The 18,838-nt window shown below is 40.0% G+C and overlaps 1 protein-coding gene across 1 annotated transcript in view; it reads right to left on the bottom strand.

The window, feature by feature from the left end:
• The window catches only part of TPD52L1 (TPD52 like 1), a 47,215-nt gene that overhangs the window by 24,412 nt on the left and 3,965 nt on the right, over positions 1 to 18,838 (bottom strand). The window contains exons 2-3 of the mRNA XM_061989614.1: positions 15,751 to 15,866; positions 5,423 to 5,571 (exon numbers count right to left, since the gene is read on the bottom strand). Coding sequence (XP_061845598.1) covers positions 5,423 to 5,571; positions 15,751 to 15,866 — 265 coding nt within the window. The remainder of the gene's footprint in view (positions 1 to 5,422; positions 5,572 to 15,750; positions 15,867 to 18,838) is intronic.

The raw sequence follows: 18,838 nt of genomic DNA, 5'->3' as shown, positions 1-18,838 counted from the left end.
GGTATTTTAATAACTTATTGGCCACTGCAGAACTGCTGCTTACAGTGTTCTGAACGTTGGGAGTATTGTTTTTGGGGTAGGTATTTAGTAGCAAAACCAACCATTTTCATCTCCCTAGAAACTATCTCTGTAGTTATATTACTATTCCATCCATGGGTTGAAAGGTTATCTATTTAAAATAGAGGCAGCTTATGTCTTCTAACAGCTGCTAACATTTAAAAAAGGAATGACAAAGGAGCTTCTGGGAACTATTATGCTGGAATGAGGTTATTGGTGGTAATTTTACAGATACAACTGCTCCTTAGAAACTCTGTAGTACCAAATTATCTCCTGAGAGGTCAACAGTATAATATTTAATGGCTTTTTTTCTTCCAGAGAAGTACACAAGAGCAGCAAATTAAAAGCAGAGGGACAGAAAGCTGAGCGTGGTTACAACATATATGTCTAGAAAAAGCCAGGTTATTTTGTGGATCTCTGTCCTTAGTGCTTCATGCAAGGAACTACTGAGGAGACTAAAGTAACCTTTGGAACTTTTTCCAGATATTATGCTATTTAATTTTACAACTACATTGAAAAATACTGTTATTTGGGACCTTGACTGTCTGAAAAAAAATGGGGCTACAGGAGTCTCAGGAAGTTCAACAAAGGGAAATGTAGAGTCCTGCAGCTTGGGATTAGTAACTCCATGCACCAGTTGAGACTGGGGATCAACGAGCTGCAAAGCAGCCTTGCAGAAAAAGATCTAGGGTCCTGGTAAAGAAATCAAACACGAATTAGCAATGTGTCTTCACAGCAAAAGTTGCATTAGGAAGAGTGATTAGAGGTTGAAGGAAGTGACCCTTGTCCCTCTACTCAGCCCTGGTTATAGCCACACCTGGAATGCTGGGTCCTGTTCTGTACTCCCAAGTAGAAGGCAGACATGGACTTATTAGAGAGAGGCGAAAAAAAGACCGTAATGATGTCTGAACGACTGAAGCATCTCTGATATGAGGAAAGGCTGAGAAAGCTGGGATGGGTCAGCCTAGGGAAGATAAGGATCATGGGAGGATGCAAAAAATGTGTATAAATAACCTGATGAAAGTGATTAGAGAAGATAGAGGCAAGCTATTCTCAGTGGTATCTAATGTACAAGATACAATGGGCACAAATTGAATGCAAGAAATATTTAAACAAAAGAAAGCTTTTTCCACAATAAGGGAACTGAACACTGGGACAGGTTACCTAGAGAGGCTGTACAGTCTCCATCCTTGGAGATATTAAAAACCTGACTGGGCAGAGTCTAGAGCACCCTGCTTTAGCTGACCTTGCTCTGAAACAGGAAGTTAGGCTAGACAGTCTCCTGATATCACTGTCAACCTCAACTATTCTGCGATTCAGTATAAAACTAGCTCAATCTTTACAGAAGCTATCTTCTTACCTTAAAGCACTATGCAGTGAAAATCTGAAGTACAGAAGGCTGGAGAGAGCTGTGGGAACATTATTGAAGCAGCAACAATCAAACAGCTTTAACTAAGTAAACACACTGCATTCAGGTGATGTAAAATCTTTCCTTTGTAGCAAAATATTAGAAAAGCTCAATTATGGCCTTTGTAAATATCTCTGATGAGAATTAAAAAATACATTTTTAAATGTTTTCTTAAGCGAAAGTAAATAACCTTGAAATCCACCAGCATTGCCCTGTTTCTAGCATCTAAATAAGAATGAATTATCTATGTTAAAACTACAAATTAAAAACCTGCATTATTAGAAGTTATCTAAATATCCACTAACCTCTATTCACTAGAAACCTGATCTTTACAAGGGTGTGTGTGGGGGAAGTCATTCCAGTTGAATGCCTTACCACTGTAAAAGAACATTAAACTTGAGGCAATCATTTGCTCTCTAGTTACCTGAATTCTCTACAGTAGAATCCCCTGCCCTTCCCTAACACATAGATTATACTGAAAGTCAGTGCACTGAAGAACAGAACAGGAAATCAACAAGAAACTTGAAAAATGCATTATGATTCTTGTCATCGTAATATGTACGACTTCCAGGTGTATTTCATAAAAAGATGAAAAATGAGAACATTACACGTTTGCTTTAGAGACAAAAAAAGCTGATGTGATACGAAAAAAGTTGCACATTACTCTTGCAAATGTAAGTCTTACTAGAGATAGTTAGAATTGCTTTTGCATGCCTTAAAATTAACAAATTACTGGTTATTACCACAAATTAACGACACAGAAACAGCCTGTACTGTACAGAACTGTATGTTGAGTCTAATATAATCTTCAGTCTTTGGAGGACATTGACCTCCAGCTCTAGCTTTTCTCAGAAGGAAAACTGTGACTTTTTCATCACAGCTAAACTTTAATGACACTTTCTGACATGTAAATGTCAAGTATGCTCAGGCCAATTACAAAGCTACCCATAGCCAACCGTTTAAAATCTAAATGCCTAAAACCAGTCAAAATCTCAAGTTTAAATTTAGTCATTCCAGGTGGTGTCCATCTTTGAGTTTGGCCATGAGTCTTTACTAGTTGTTCAGTCACACTTTACATGACAGTTTTTGAGAGAAGCCCATTCCTCTGCCTCTAAATTCACTTTAACCCTAAGAATACATCCCAAAATGGTGAGTTCGAAAAGATTATTAACAATAAGAGGACAAAAATTTGGTGCTTAATTGTTCTCTGTGGCTTTGAAAAGATCCCCATCAAAAGAATTCTGCTTTCAAATTCCAGAAAAGCACAGCATCTACAAAATCCAGCGAGACTGAGTGAAAGCAAAATTGCCTCCTTAAAAACAGGTCTTTCTAAAATTGAAAATGAGCAGTTGAGGATTTAGAAGTTCAAAGTACAGGCATATAAATATTTTTTACTTTTATTTTTTAAAACAGGCTTTTCATCCTTATTAAATCAGAAAATCTTGGTGAGTAATGCTATCCTATTGCTATTTTGGTGCAGCAGCAATGAATCACCTCTATTACTTAACACATCCATTCTGAAGAATGTCAGATTGCCATGATTTGTGATGGCATCACTGTACTGGCATGAGTGTCAGTCAGAATTATATAGCAGTTGGACCATGGACATCAGGATTCCCAAGTGCACAAATGGATTCCTGGTGCTCAGTTCAACATAACTACTTGTTGTTTTTGAAACTCATCTTGAATTAAAAAGTTGCGACTACCATACTGATATAAGTCTCCTAAATCTCTCTGTCCTTCTGCAAAATGTCAACATTGTACAGGGAAATTGAAAAACTGTCCTGGAATTTGTTACCCAATTTCAAGTAAAAATTAATGATTTTGCTTCAAATTTTGGTAGCGTCTTCCAGTAACTCTAGTTCAAGTGTCTTGTGCTCCTCCTCTCTTCTAAAGCTCTGTATCTCTAGACTATCCTCTCCCAGCACAAGCCACCTGCTAATGATATGTCATGAGAAACAGGACCTGCCTGAGCAACTGTCCAAAAGTCAGAGATAGGAGACATACAGACTACCTTTTCTATTAAGGTGTTTATGCCTTATTTAACTTCTGATTAAAATACAAATAATTATTATTTTAATATAAAAATCTGCATTTTTACATATTTTTTTCCAAGTGCCTGTCAGGGTCTGGAGTGCATCAAGAGGCACTGCAAACTCCTCCCCTCCCACGGGTTTGGTCACCTGAGCTCAAGGTCAGCTCTGACACTGCGCAACTGTGTAACCTTAGGTAAGACTGTGCTGTGCAAGAAAGAATTGGGACAAGCCTTGTTAGGCTTATCTCCCCTTCACTTGGGAGCTATACTAAAGCTGAGACTGCATTTAAGTCTCCAGTTCTTGTCTGAGTTACATTAGTGGTGTACTTGTACCTGGCCAGGTACCTCACTGATCTTGACTCACCAATATGGCTTACTGGTTTGACCTTAGACCTGACTCACCACTACAGACTCCAAGCCTTGGAGATCTGAACTCCTGGCTTGACCCCTAATTACTGTCACCAGACCTGCTTTGCTCCCTTTGTGGGACTGCACCTTTGTGAGTGATGTCACTGCCCTGCCTGCCTTGCTGTCAACTCCCAGCTCAGCTCTGTTGGAGAGCAACACACTTTTGTTTCTCCCTAAGTGTCAAATTCATCTGTCACTTGAAAAGAAAAAAAAGTAAAATAAAAAATCAACAAACTTTTCAGACAGCACTTGATGAAAGGTGGGTGGTTCTTTCTACCAATGTTGCTATTAACTCAGTCCAAAAAGTTTTAGAGGAACATGGTATGTCCATATGTGTAAGTATAAAGATCAGTATGCAGCTGAGACCAGCCCCTCAGTAATTACCATGGCCTTCATAGAGCTTTGGAATTCATCATTTTCTGTCTCTCTCAGTGGACACTCCATCAGAACAAAAAGTGTTTGGAACTTAAAAGTAACACTGTCTATCCTGAGTTCGAACATTTTTTTTGTGGAAGACTCAAGATAGGCCTCGTCACTATGTCCATAGGTGTATTTTTAACTCTTTCTTTACATGAGACAAAAGGTTTGCACCAGTAGCTCCAGGCAGCAAGCTTCAGTCCAAATAACCTCCCTCTTCTGCTTCCTCATCCAAGAACTTAACACATTTTGAAAAGGCAGCTCTACAGACTTCCACACTATAATTGGTCTGGTTAAGAAAAAAACAACAAATCCCCCCAAATTCAAGTTAAAGTCATTTCAACAACAGCAGTGGAGTAGCCATTCTTCATATTTATGCATTACCTGGGAACCTAAAGCTGCCTACATGTTACATAAGGTTCCACTGAACTCTTGCGAACTAGTACACATTCTGCACAGTGGTAAACCAAGGCTGTGAGAGGCTTCAGGGACTTGCCACAGAACACACAGCTGGAAAGTAACAAAAAATTGCAGATATGTAGGCCTTATGATAACCTCAAAGATGGTACAGGTAAGCCCAACAATATTTTTTGTTTGTTTGTTTATTTTGGACAAGCAAAATCAGGAATTAAACAGAGTCAAATGTCATCTGGTCCTGCCAGTATTGTTCATAATCGAGATGATGGTACTATTTAAAAAAATAGTTGCTAATGTTTTAGTAATTTTAAACATTTTAATTGTATTTTATTTGAAACTTCTCTCTCTTGTAAACTGAAAAATATAACATATTGAGATAAAAAAATGTTTGTTCTCTCCTCAGTAAGGACTGTAATGGTGAGTCACAGGAAAGGAAGATAACCTTCTCAGGATCCTAACAGTTTTAGTTGCTGTGATTTTGCAACAGTGAGATGTGACACATTAGCAAAGCATGTTGCTGCTGTGGAAGGGGTTTTTTTCAACTTGCTCTGAGTTGTCCCTGTCATCTGTTCCCCCGGCATATGTTAAAATTATTAAATTTCGTACCAGGGCTCATCAAGACAATGCCTCCAACATGATACACAACACATAAGGATGAATTGTGCAAGGTCTGTACTCACGCAGAAGTTGTCTGCATATCATGCCAGCTTTTGCTGAAGTTCTGCTTCAGTTCGTTCATCAGACTTAAGCCAAGCTTTTGTTTAATTTCAACCAGGTGCTTTTCTTTAGCTGCTAGCACTTGCCGCAAAGTTGAAATTTCATCCTCTAGCTGACAGAGACAAAGAGGGAAGAGAAAGGAGAAAGGTGTTAGTCCATTCCCATGGAATGACAAACACATATCATGTTAAGAGATTAAACGAATCTCACGTAAACTTGCATTTTTTGTAGGTGACTACAGAGAGAGAGATTCAAATGCTTGTGGAGATCGCAAAGACATGTCCTGAACAGAGCTGACGCTACATTAAATTAATATCTCAAACTGTGTCACCTACATGCATCATCCTACCCATCTATCTGCTAAAAGAGAGAATTTTCCACTAAGGAAGTGACTATTGAATGACTTGACCAAGATCTGTCTTAAGGCATTAGGAGTCTCAAACATCAGCTTTCATTCACTGGTAAAACAGGAATGGGCAGAAGAAGAAATGACTGGATAATTCAGGAAAACATTTCACCTTGACTGAACAGGCTTTTCACTTCATATTTGCGGCTTTTTAGACTTCTATTCATGAAAAAAAACATAGATGCAAATTTTTAAGAGAAGATTAAAAAAAATCACATGGTAACATATGACCTGAGAGTATCATGAAGAGTTATGGCCTTGTCATGTGAATTTTATCTTAGGCTCTGTATATTTCAAAATAGTAAAATAAAAATATACAGCAGATGGACTGTTAACATGAGTGAACAGGCTCTACCCAAAGCATAGATGCATACAGAAAACACAGCAGATTAGTCTTTTCAGAGCTCCTACTCATTAACCAAATAGTGCGAAACGCAGTTGGAAAGACACCATTCAGCCCAAGCAGAGGGCTACAATTCTCCCCGAAGTGAACATTATTTGAACCATATAAACCAAGCCTGTGTTTTAGGAAGGAAACAACCAGAACCAGAAGGACTTAACTGAGAGGAGAGCCTGGCACTGGCTCAGCATCCATCTTATTGGAGAGCACTCCTGCGAGCATAAGTTTGTGTTCTGATCTGCCAAGGCCTGGGTAACAGGCCTCAGACAACAGCTGGCCTCTAGATGGACCCTGCAAAATAGCACTTAGCCATCAGCAGCATTTGCTAATAGTAGCAACTTTTTAGTGGCCATCAACAGACACTTATCAGTTGAGAAATACGAAGTTGAAAGCCACAAAGTCAAAAATACTTCCTTGGGTTCCTCTCTGAGTACTGGCTAGACTTGGGCAGAATTCAACTTGGAGGATAATACACCAGATGTTTCTGCACAAAGGAAATGCAAGTCATCCTGATTTGCTGGGTTTTGACTATAAACAGGATTCCCATGCAGTGGCTCTTTGGTAGCTTCACCTGTGGGTGGACACACCATGCAGGACTTCCCAGTTGCTGGGACAGACTTTCCAGACCCACGCTGTGCCTGGGGCATCCCTGTGACTGAGGGTCTGGATGATGGTAACCTATCAATAGGGCAATTGATGATGTATCTTTCTTAATCACTATTGCTATTCTATAGTAATTATTAGCCGCAGTACCTTGCTTATATCTTTTGCTGCTCAGGAATAAGAGTGCCATAAGCTTATTGTCATAACTGATTGCTTTATCTTATTTTCTGTAACATTTTGAAGTACACAGTAAGGTAAGATTAATCTTTTTATTGGTATCTGTGTCCTTTCCACCACCCCCCATCATTTGGCAAAACATTGGGCAACACACATTCCCCACCTGGAAGCCTCACAAGCTTATTACAGAAGCAGTGCTGAATGGTACTGTGGTACTGAAGCTAACAAGGGCAAGTGACACCAGAGCAGCTGCCTTTCACTTCAGGTTTAGAAATTCCCTTACCAACTGTGTTCCTTCCTCCATATGTTACTAGGATAACATATGGTCATGTATCTGATTGCAATATGTTAAGTTCCCTGGAACCACAGTGTCCCTGTGATTTAATTCCATAGGCTGCAGGGAATGAGGCAAGCACAAGCTGAATCAGTTGCCGACCTCCGGGCTATATTTTGGATGTCAATATCAGCATTATTTTTATTTTACACACTTATGCATTCTGCTTCCCATCTTGGAAAAGCCTTTCTGAATTCCCCAAGTATTAGTTTTTCTCTTTTTGTCACTACCTGCTATTTAAATTATTCAAGCTGCTCAGGAATTGAGCAGTGAGATTATGAACACAATGCAAAATTATGACCTCAGTGAAGCAGGTATCAGTATTTGCCAATGCCCATGATGCCAACACTTCAACGGTAGAATACATAACAATCTCAAACTGCTTTATCCCTTCCTGTGTCCTTTATGCTGCATTATATCCCTAACCTGCAAATGAAATGCTGTCAAGAGGCAGCATGAGTTTCTCCAAGAGGGTAACCAACTAAATGCTTATGGAAAGAAGAAATGACATTTCTGCAGTCCTCAGGCAGCAGTAAAGAGCTCCTTTCAATTGCTTCCCACCCACAGCAAGCCTCTTAGTACACAAGTCTGCCTGAGTAACACTGCTAAAGAACTTAGCTTAAACCTATACCAGTATGCTTACATGTACTTAAACATTAATGCTTTCCATATGGGCTAGCACTAGGCTGATCATTAGGTACCTGGATATGTACACATTCAAGGGCTTCTATTAAAATTACATTCCATCTGTTCCAGTGAATAGACACCTAAAGCTGTAAAGCCCTAAGCAAGCACTAACCATGTGCTTGATGGCCTAAATATGAATAACATTTTTCACTGTATAATAAATAATAAACTATTTTTCTTTAGCGATCAATTCAGAATCATCAAAATCCTCTTCAAATTCCATCATTTTAAAATAATGGGAAAGACAAAGCCTCCCTCAAGTGCTCAGACATCAGTGACTGAAGACTGTGAAGTAGGTAGAAAGGATTAGGGACTTAAAGAAGATCTTTAAAAGCATTTAAGCAGGTTATGTACCTAACTCCTATGAAAGTCTGGCATCACCTGCTTAGGCATTTTTAAAAAGTCCACTCTTGTAAGTGCAGACTCCGTTATAAAACTAGGGCTTACAATCAAGTGAAATTTAATTTTCTAGTCCTTGCATTTCCCTTTTTTCCAAGTGCCACAGAGTCAGAAAAATACAGATGCATCAAAAAAGGACAAAGTTTCTGTCTCCCTTTTTGTGGGCTTAGGTATCAGGGTTAATAGCTGGGTTGTTTTTCCTTTATTATTGTAGGGCATGCAAAAGCAGGGAGAGGAGTTGACCACCTAAGACATTACAACTCTCATGACTTCCTAAGGAGTAACATGTAAATGACACAAAGGTAAGACTCCAGGAAAAATTAGAAAGAGACTTCTCTGAAAATCTGGGACTAACTAATAATATGGAAGAAGGTCAGTGAAGTCCAGCACACAAACACAAAAAAGTGTTTTCCCCTGCTTTGCCTTTTCCGATTCGTGAGATACACATTCTGAGTACAGCTATTGTTTGGAATTATACTGAAGAATGGGTTTAATGCTAGGCTGAGTAGTAAATTGAGTATTTATTAAGCTTGTTTTAAGGATTAAGGCCATAAATGATTAAAATATTAAGAAGTCCCAAAAGAAAACAGAAGCTAGCATAGTTAAAAGCGTACCTCTAAGATTAAACATCCTTTTTCTCTATCGCTGCATCACACAAATGCAAAATGGCCTGACCTGGCTGTTTGCACAGCCCTCTTCAGCAGTGGGAGCTGAACCAGATAAAAGCCATCATAGAAAAGAACCAATTATTTTAAAGCCAGATCAGTTCCTAGATCCAGTGCAGAGAGGTGCTCACGTGCCTGTGTGGATACAGTGCAGGAAGCGGGAACAAGTGGCTGGATGGAAAAGAAAGGAAGGCAGCATGTGCAGTACTCCCAAAGTTGTGTACTGTGATACATACATACATATGCAGACTTCCTGGACTTTAACACAGTCTCCCACATCATCCTCTTCAAGAAACTGGCTGCTCAGTTTGGATGGACCTACTCTGCAATGGGTGAAAAACCAACTGAATGACCAGGCTAGGAGAGTGGCATTGAATGGAGTTAAATCCAGTTGTCAGTGGGTTACCAGTGGTGTTCCCCAGGGCTCAGTGCTGTTTTGTTTAACATCTTTATCAATAATCTGGATGAGGGGATTGAGTGCACCCTCAGTAAATTTGCTAATGACACCAAGCTGGGTGAGTGTGTAGATCTGTTTGAAGACAGGAAGGCCCTTCAGAGGGACCTGGAGCAATGGGGCTGAGGCCAAATAAGGTTCAACAAGGCCAAGTGCCAGGTCCTGCACTTGGGCCACCCACAATGTCATGCAACACTACAGGTTTGGGGCAGAGTGGCTGGAAAGCTGTCCTGCAGAAAAGGACCTGGGGATGTTGGTCGACAGCCAGCTGAATATGAGCTAGCAGTGTGTCCAGGTGGCCAAGAAAGCCAATGGCATCCTGGCTTGTATCAGAAATAAGTGTGACCAGCAGGAACAAACGAGTGATAGTCTCCCTGTACTACGTGCTGGTGAGGCTACACCTCAAGTACCGTGTTCAGTTTTGGGCCCCTCACTACAAGAAGGACATTGAAGTGCTGGAGCATGTCCAGAGATAGGCAATGAAGCTGGTGGTGGGTCTAGAGAACAAGTCTTACACGAAGCAGCTGAGGGAGTTTGGGAAGTTTAGTCTGGAGAAGAGGAGGCTGAGAGGAGACATGATCACTCTCTACAATTACCTGAAGGGGAACTGTAGTTAGGTGGGGGTCAATCTCTTCTCTCCAGTAATGAATGACAGGACACATGGAAATGGGTTTAAATTGTGCCAGGGAGGTTTAGATTGGACGTTACGAAGAACTTTTTCACTGAGAGGGTTATTAAGCATTGAAATTAACTGCCCAGAGAGGTGCTGGAGTCACCATCCCTAGAGATATTCAAAAGATGCACAGATGAAGTATTGAGAGATATGGTTTAGTTTAGTGATGGGCCTGGCAGTGTGAAGTTAGTAATTGGGACTCAATCTCAAAGGTCTTATCCAACCGTAACGATTCTATGATTGTACCAGAGACATACATCACTACTGAAAGGAAGGCAGATACGGCTGTTTAGGAGAGAACTACCTAAGGAATAGGCTTTGTCAGGTATTGTTTAAAGAAATAAGAAGCCAGTTATGTAACCAATACCAGCAGTGTGATAATATGCTGATAAAAACTTGAGAAGTTGGCAACTATAGCAAAGCCAGCAGAGAAACTGAGGCCTCAGTCCCCTGATAGAGAAGTCCTGAAACCAGTGCTGTCCCAAGGAACTCCTGCTGGCCTCTGCGAGCTGGTAGACCCGTCTTCAGTTGAACCATCACAATCCACCCCTCCACAGCTGCGTCACTCACTATCTCACAACATAGCAACTCCTAGTCATACTGTCAAAACTAGCCAGGACATGAAAATAGCAGGACTAGAAAATCTGAAAATGCAGTGACTCAAAACCTCTCACATTGCGGAATGATGGCTTAGAAATACCCTGGATTATGAAGGCAGGCTCACACACTTCCAGGTACCACTGTGGCAGACAATCTGCCTGCCTATGCTGGAACTGAACATAAACTCTCTGCATATAGCTCTGTGCTGTAAGAAAATCTCTACACCATTCTTTCATGTAATCCTTTTTATGTCAGAAGACACAAAGAAAAACTCTCTCAATGAAGCCTACCTTAAATTTTGATAAGCTGTTGTATTTAGTAAACTAGTGAGTTATTGAGTTATTACCCCTTCTCAAAATTAATGTGTATTATGACAGAGAATCATAGAATGATACACATGTAATATGTATAAAATTCATAATGTATTAGTAAAGTGCTCTTTACTAATTTCTTTACAATGGTGGCTTTTATTTTAAGAAAGTAGTTGTAACTGTGAACAGAATAACATTGCACAAAAAATTAACAGGCACTTCACCTCTGCACCAAGTCATATAGCTCAAATTTTGTAACTCCAGGCTAAGTACCTGTTGATCAGGACCTGTTGAGTATTAGTTTTTCCTTGGGTGAACAGCATCCAGAGACATCAGGGACATTCACAAAATTTGCCATAAGTTCGCTGAAAGAAGTGCTCACATCTTTCCTTAGCCTGGGAATAAACATGCAGTAACACACATAGCTAAACGTAGAACTTGTGCACCAGCTAGAAAACTTGCCGATCAAACCAGATAGCTGCTTTCATGAATGTATGGAAGGAGGAAGACAGCAAGAAGTGCGTGCCTAGTTTAGTAAGTGTAAAGGAAGGACAACTGACAGCAATGAGTGAGATAGCTCAAAGCCTCAGTCCTCATCATGGCTCCAGTCATATCGTTTTCACACACCAAGGGGTCAGGGGGGAATAATCTGTTTTTCTAACAAGCTTTTGGCCCTATGTAAAGTTTTGGGGATAAAATTTTCTGCTATTATTCCAAATTGCCACGCTGATCTCTCTTAATTCAAATGACTGTTAAAAGTTTCTGTAAGTGTTATTCATTTTACTTGCACTGTAGAAATTCCAAGGCTCAATTCCAGTCAGAATCCTGCTGTGTTAGCCAGACTACAGAACAAAGTTAGCCCACACTCTGGAAAGCTTCCAGTACAAAGAGGCAACTAGCAGGGGAATAGAAAAAGAGGATATAAAAAAAAAGTCTGTCAGAAAAAACAGTAGTGCTGGTTCCCCTCCTAATGTTAGGGAGAGAAGGAGGAAGAGGAAGACAGAGAATGTATGCAGCAGATACACAGCACCGAGATGGAACATATTTTTGCTATTTAAATATATCTACAACAGCTACTCACAACAGCTCCCCATTATATCAATGACTAATGGATGGGGCAGCACTTTTTTCTTTTATGTCCAGTGATATGACTAGGGGCAACGGGCATAAGCTGGAACACAAAAAGCTCCACTTAAACTTATAGAAACACTTTTTACTCTAAGGATGAGAGAACCCTGGCACAGGCTGTCCAGGGAGGGTGTTGAAGTCTCCATCTCTGGAGGTTTTCAAAACCCACCTGGACACATTCCTGGGCTACCTGATCTAGGTGGATCTGCTCTAGCAGGGGGGTTGGACTAGATGATCTCTAAAGATCCTTTCCATCCCCTATGATTCTATAATGAAGTAAGTGACTGCAGTATTGAGAAGGAAAATTTGAACCTTTCAGAACAGTAAGAAGAAAGGTGCTTGTTCCCACAGGCTCTGACAGGTATTAGCTAACACATGAGGACATGGAAAAAAAACCCTACCACTGGTGGAGCAGAGGGGGCTTGAAAGTAAAGAGTAACAACTATTGAAAAGGAAACATTAAGCAATTCTCACAGAGGTCTTACATGTTTCTTATAGTCTATTCTAAGCATCATAAGCCTCATTTAAGTTGACACTTTGTTCACTTTAAAATTCTTAGCATAATTATCATTTTTATTTTCTTTAAAGCATAAGCTGTATGCAAGCAAACTGCTGTGAGTAATTCAAAAAAATAATTTCTAGGTCAGTCAAGATCATAATATTTGAAAGGCAATCTCTCACTTTTGTGTTGGTACATGAATTAAAGCATTTCTACTGTGAGTCACTAAAAATTCTCTGCTCCCACAGAAATCACAGAAGCATAGAATTGTTTGGTTGGAAAAGACCTTTCAGATCATCAAGTCCAATCACTAACCTAGCACTGGCAAGCCCACCACTAAACCATATCCCTCAGCACCTCACAAATCTTTCAATTATCTCCAGGGATGGTGACCCCACCATCCCTGGGCAACTTGTGGCAGTGTTTAACAACCCTGTCGGTGAAAAACTGCTTCCTAATATCCAATCCAAACCTCCCCTGGTGCAACTTAAATCCATTTCCTCATATCCTATCACTCGTTACTTGAGAGAAGAGATCAATCCTCACCTCACTACAGCCTTGTTTCAGGTAGTTATAGAGAATCATCATGTCTCGTCTCAGCCTCCTCCAGACTAAACATCCCCAGCTCCCTCAGCCACTTTTCACAAAACTTGTTCTCCAGACCTGGTGACCAGTTTTGTTGCCCTTCTCTGGACATGCTCCAGCAAATCAATGTCCCTCTTGTAGTGAGAGATCCAAAAATGAACACAGTATTTGAGGTGAGGCCTCACCAGCACCGAGTAAGGGAGACAATCCCTTCCTTGTTCCTGCTGGTCACACTATTTCTGATACAAGCCAGGATGCCATTGGCTTTCTTGGCCACCTGTGCACAATGCTGGCTCATATTCAGTTGGGTGTCCATTAACACCCCCAGGTCCTTTTCCACCAGACAGGTTTCCAGCCATTCTGCCCCAAGCCTGTAGTTTTGCATGGGACTGTTGTGACCCAAGTTCAGGACCCAGCACTTGACCTTCCTAAATCTCATACAGTTGGCCTCGGCCCATTGCTCCAGCCTGTCCAGCGCCCTTTGAAGATCCTTCCTGTCCTCAAGCAGATCTCTGCCCCCACCCAACTTGCTGTCATCAGGGTGCACTTCATTCTCTCATGCAGATCATAGACTGAGCCCTGGGGAACATCACTGGTGACCAGTCGCCAGCTGGATTTAACTCCATTCAGCACCACTCTCCTGGTCTGGCCATTCAGCCAATTTTTCCACCCAAAAGCAGCAAGCAGGAAGGATGCCCAGAAACTCTTGAGATTAATTCTCTTGAAAGAAATACATTTTTCTCAGATGGCTGCAGGAAATTCTTTTTTTTTTTTTCATTCCTTGTTTCCATCTGCCTCTTAAGTCCTTTTCACTGGAAGAGAATCACAGAATGGCAGAGGTTGGAAGAGAGGTCATCAGATCCAATCCTCCTGTGCAACCAAGGCCACACAGAGCCAGTTACCAAAGACTGTGTCCAGATGGCTTTTGAATATCTCCAAGGATGGAGACTCCACAATTTCTCTGAGCCACTTGCATGACTGCTCAGTCATCTCACAGTAAAAATATGTTTTCTGATGTTCAGAAAGAACCTCCTATGTTTCATGTGTGCCCATTTGTTCTGGTGCTGATGAAAAAAGCAAATAATGAACATCCTAACATCACAATCCTTATGATTTCCTGATTCTATCACATCTGAAAAGAAGTAAAAATTATCAGCAACTCAGAAGCACAAGGCTTGATAAAACACCGAAGTGAAAAAAATAAACCTTTTGGCATTTATTGTAGTATAAATTTCTAATCAGCACTGAAGGTAAGTGACTTGAGATATTCTGAATGTGAGTTCTTAAGAGTATTTAATATTATAACCTCATATTAACTTAAATACTTCTGTTGTATGAAAGACAGAGATCAATCTCTGCAAAAGAACTGTCCTCCAGATGAGCCCATTCTGTGTTTAATAGCAACAAATGCTCCACAGAACACTACAGAACAGTTATGAAGGAATGCTTTTTCCCTAGACAGTTTACACTTTGAGGATACATGCTCAGTCTTAAACTTTAGGTTTTCTACTGTTCAAATGGCTTGCTATTTTATTCTTGCTATGTGAAATTTTCAACCTGTCTTAAAAATTCATTATTTCAATTAAGACAAAAACAACTCTTCCCCCCCCTATTCACACACCTGTGATTTCTGTTATTTGTCTCATGTTTAAAATAAGTAAGCCCTCACTTTTTTTTCCCCTCACTCTCCTATTTTCCATTTTGGATTTTCACTTCTGTTTCTGCAGTATACAGCAGCAATAATTAAAACTGAATCCACCCTCCCATTGTTGAATGAATCTAGGCAATCTCTTTAATCTTTGTAATAAAAGGACCACATGGCTAGCACTTTTTTCCTGCCATCTCTTTGTTACTAGGTATTATTTTTAAATCTCTTCATGAACATCTCCTGAAGTTCTTTAATTAAGCAAATAACAAATGCAAACCAAAAATATAACCCTCTCCAAACACATCAGTGCCAAATGAAACAGAAATGTGGTAAAATTACTGTGCTCATCACCATCACTCTCTTCTGTAACCATCATCATCAGATTTTCCTCTAAGCACCACATAAAGAATCTTTTCCATCAGGTGTCACAACCACTGTAACAACAATACCATAGATCTAATAAAAAGAACATGTTTCATTCTTTAGCAAGACACATGTCTTGACTGAGCTGGTAAGGTATATTTCATTTTCTCTCTACAATCATAAAGTAGAAGATATTTATTCAAAAAAAATCTAAAGAAATTAATTGCTTCACACTATTGTAGCCTAGAATAATTTCATTAAAAAGGAAGCACATACCTTCATGATGTGTACTCCAACCTGCAATTAATATTTTTCAGATTAGATGGTAGAAGAGTAACACAGCAATTCAAATTCATTACCTTGGCTAGCTCAATCTTTAACTCTTCTTTTTCTTCTTCAGATATCATATTGGTGAAATCAACATCAGTGACCACATCTTCATCTGCTTCATGAAAAGACTGGGTTTCCAACAGGCCTTAAAGTAAAAAGTCAAGACAACCATTATCGATTCTTTCAGCTATCACACAGACCTCCCCCTAAAACCTAAGAATTATATAATATACATCCAACTAGGAAAAAAAACAACACAACCTTTTCCTGCTAAAGGTCATTTGGATTCTGTTCCTCTTCTGAAAAACTATTGGAAGTATCAGATGGTAATAGCTGTATAGAAGCAATTTAATATGTCAAAGCACCACTCATACCCAGAAAGTAATCAGCTTGGACCTCACTAGTCCCTGATGAGGCATCTCCTTGCATCTAACAATACAGGAGAAAAAAGAAAGAAAAAAAAAAAGCTCTTTCTTGAAAACAAGAAAGCTGGTTAATGCGAATGTGACTGGCAGCAATAGTACACTGAGAAATATAGGAAGGACATTATCAAGCCAAGTATGCTTTAAAACTACCTCTGGCTGCAGCAATTTGAGAACCTTACAGATGTACACAGTTTGCAGCAGCAAATGCCATACCTACTGTTTGAGTTTTCTAAATGCTAGAGAGAAGCATACATTGATCACTCAATCTAAACCTGTGAAACATGAACAATTATACTGGACCTTCAGTTAAGAACATATATAGATGTTTGTGAGACTTGGGCCTGCCTGAATAGGTAGAGAGGAAACAAAATATATCCTATCTCCCAATCATTCTGTAAAGAAAAGAATGATGGCTGGGGTTTCAAGACATTAATATCTTCTCTTTCTTCACCATCTGCTAAGAAAACAACACAAAACGTGACATAACAGAAAATATTCTCGTTCCTTTGGAACTTGCTTAAATTTCTTGATCTATTTCTGTTGTGGAAGAAAATTCTCCTCCAGGCTGCAGCACTTTTCTGGAACAGCACTTTTCACTGTATTTCGACACTTTAGCAGGGCAGCTGACCATCTCAGCTGACTCCTGACATCTGTACACTGCTTAACAGAGAAGAGAACAATTTCTTTCCCAGGTCCAGACAGGACTGTATAGTTTTACATAGAGATTAGAACTTAACTTTAAGTTTCGGCAGTAGGGAACAGAGGTTACATGCAGCAAGCCTGGAGTATTCAACAGCTTGAAAATGAGTATTTGATCTTTTCATGCAGAGAGCAAAATTCCCTCCAGCTTTCTGTCATTTCTTCCAGATAGAGTCCCCCAGTGTACCTGGATTCCCTCTAATTTAAGAGAACAGAACAAAACTGATATGATTCATACCATCAGCTTCAATGCAGAGCACAATGTGGTGAACTCAGCCCTATTAATTACAGCCTCTCCTGAGTGGGAAGATAAAGAGCAGCAACACAGGTGCTGAGCTCCTGCCTGGTACCATATGCAAGAATAGAGCACCACCTTTAAGCACAAAACCTTTTAAAAAACATGAAAGCACAGAGTAGTAGTTGATACCTTAGCTATTACCTAAAGAGCAGCTTGCAAGGAAAACCTAGATTGTAAAAGTCACAACAAAAGAAAAGCACATTTCTTCATCAGGAATACTCCCAAATCATCTTTATTAACAGTAGGAATACTCCCAAAACACCTTTATTAACACCCCTCTATCTCTAAACATAATTGTCGTTCAGTATTTGTTTGAGGATTAATAGTGTTGCTATGGTAATTGGGCTAAACTTGGTCCCCAAGGTCTCAAAAGCAGTCTTTTTTTTTCATGGATGGAGGAGCAGCAGTACATAGCAGCTCTTGGAAATGCCAGGAAGAATACTTCAGACAACAGGGTTAAGGCTGAAAAGCCTTCATGGAAGTCTTGATGTAGGTGTGAGATGAGGCCACCTTTGAGCAACTGGTATCTGAGCTAAAAAGAAGACAGATCTGTGCTCAAGGGACAGCATTAGTTTTGAGATTGGCTAGGTAAAGAGGCCAGAATGGCCAATGGTTAAGATAGAGATGGAAGCCAAAATGGGCCAAAATCACCAAAAATGACTGAGTAACACTTAACTAGACCAAATTGTCGAGTTAAAACTTAACAACTGAACTAACAATCATATCAAAAAAGCACATGCACATCAATCTTCTGCATGATCCTCTGCAACCTCATGCAGTGACAGTCCCAGTTCTTATCTAGGTTATTTCACAGACAGAATGCTAGATGAGCTCATCCTTATATGAGCTATCAGTGAAACCAAATAGGGAAGAATGATCAGTCACAAAAGCTGGTTTACAACAACAGAACAAAGTGTCCAAGCTTGTACTTCTGGGTACCATAGCCTCCATTCCACCAACACACACCTTCTGTGAGATTCCTACAGCACCTTACTCAGGAGGAGTTCTGCGTAACCTCAGGAGGAACTATAGTATCAACTTCATTCAAGGCAGTCAGTGAAACACAGAGAACCACAGGAAATTAGGCTACCCTACTTGTAACACAACATGGTCGTTTTGCAGTCTCCAAGGAGAATAGGAACCTGCAGCAAAATTCACACCAATATATATAAGAATTGGTAATAATTTTGGTAGCAAACCAGGTGCTAGCATTGCTGACATATTCTCCTACTTTCTACTCTGTGCAGGAAGCACAGCCTCCTCTCAGCTTTCCCACTGTGGTCCTTTCAACTAGGCAGGCTGTAAAAGATACCTTCCAGACAGTGCTTACAGATGCACCAAGTACAGAAGCAAAATAGAATGCAAGAGCTCAATGGGATTGCTGATATATCTTGAATTAATCATACGAGTAACTCTTTTAAGAATCAAGGAATAAGGTAGGGTTCTATTCAGTGTAGTTACTGCATTCTCTCTATAGACAATGTAAACTCATACACAACTAAAGTCTCTAGAACAAGGGTAATAGTAAGAGTCCCTAACAAGGATGGAGTCAAGAGTAGGTTCCTAAAGAGCAGCCTAGCACCTCCACTGCACTTGAAGCAATGTCATACAAACCCATCTACAAGTACTGCTCTCATGCAGTTTCGAAACCTGGGGCAGGCACTTGCCTCTCCTGCCCAGATACATAATCTGACA

This window comes from Colius striatus, chromosome 2 (assembly GCF_028858725.1).
Source record: "Colius striatus isolate bColStr4 chromosome 2, bColStr4.1.hap1, whole genome shotgun sequence".
In the NCBI taxonomy this organism is placed as follows: domain Eukaryota; kingdom Metazoa; phylum Chordata; class Aves; order Coliiformes; family Coliidae; genus Colius; species Colius striatus.
Note: the sequence above shows the minus strand (reverse complement) of the source record. Positions and strands in the feature narration are given on the sequence as shown.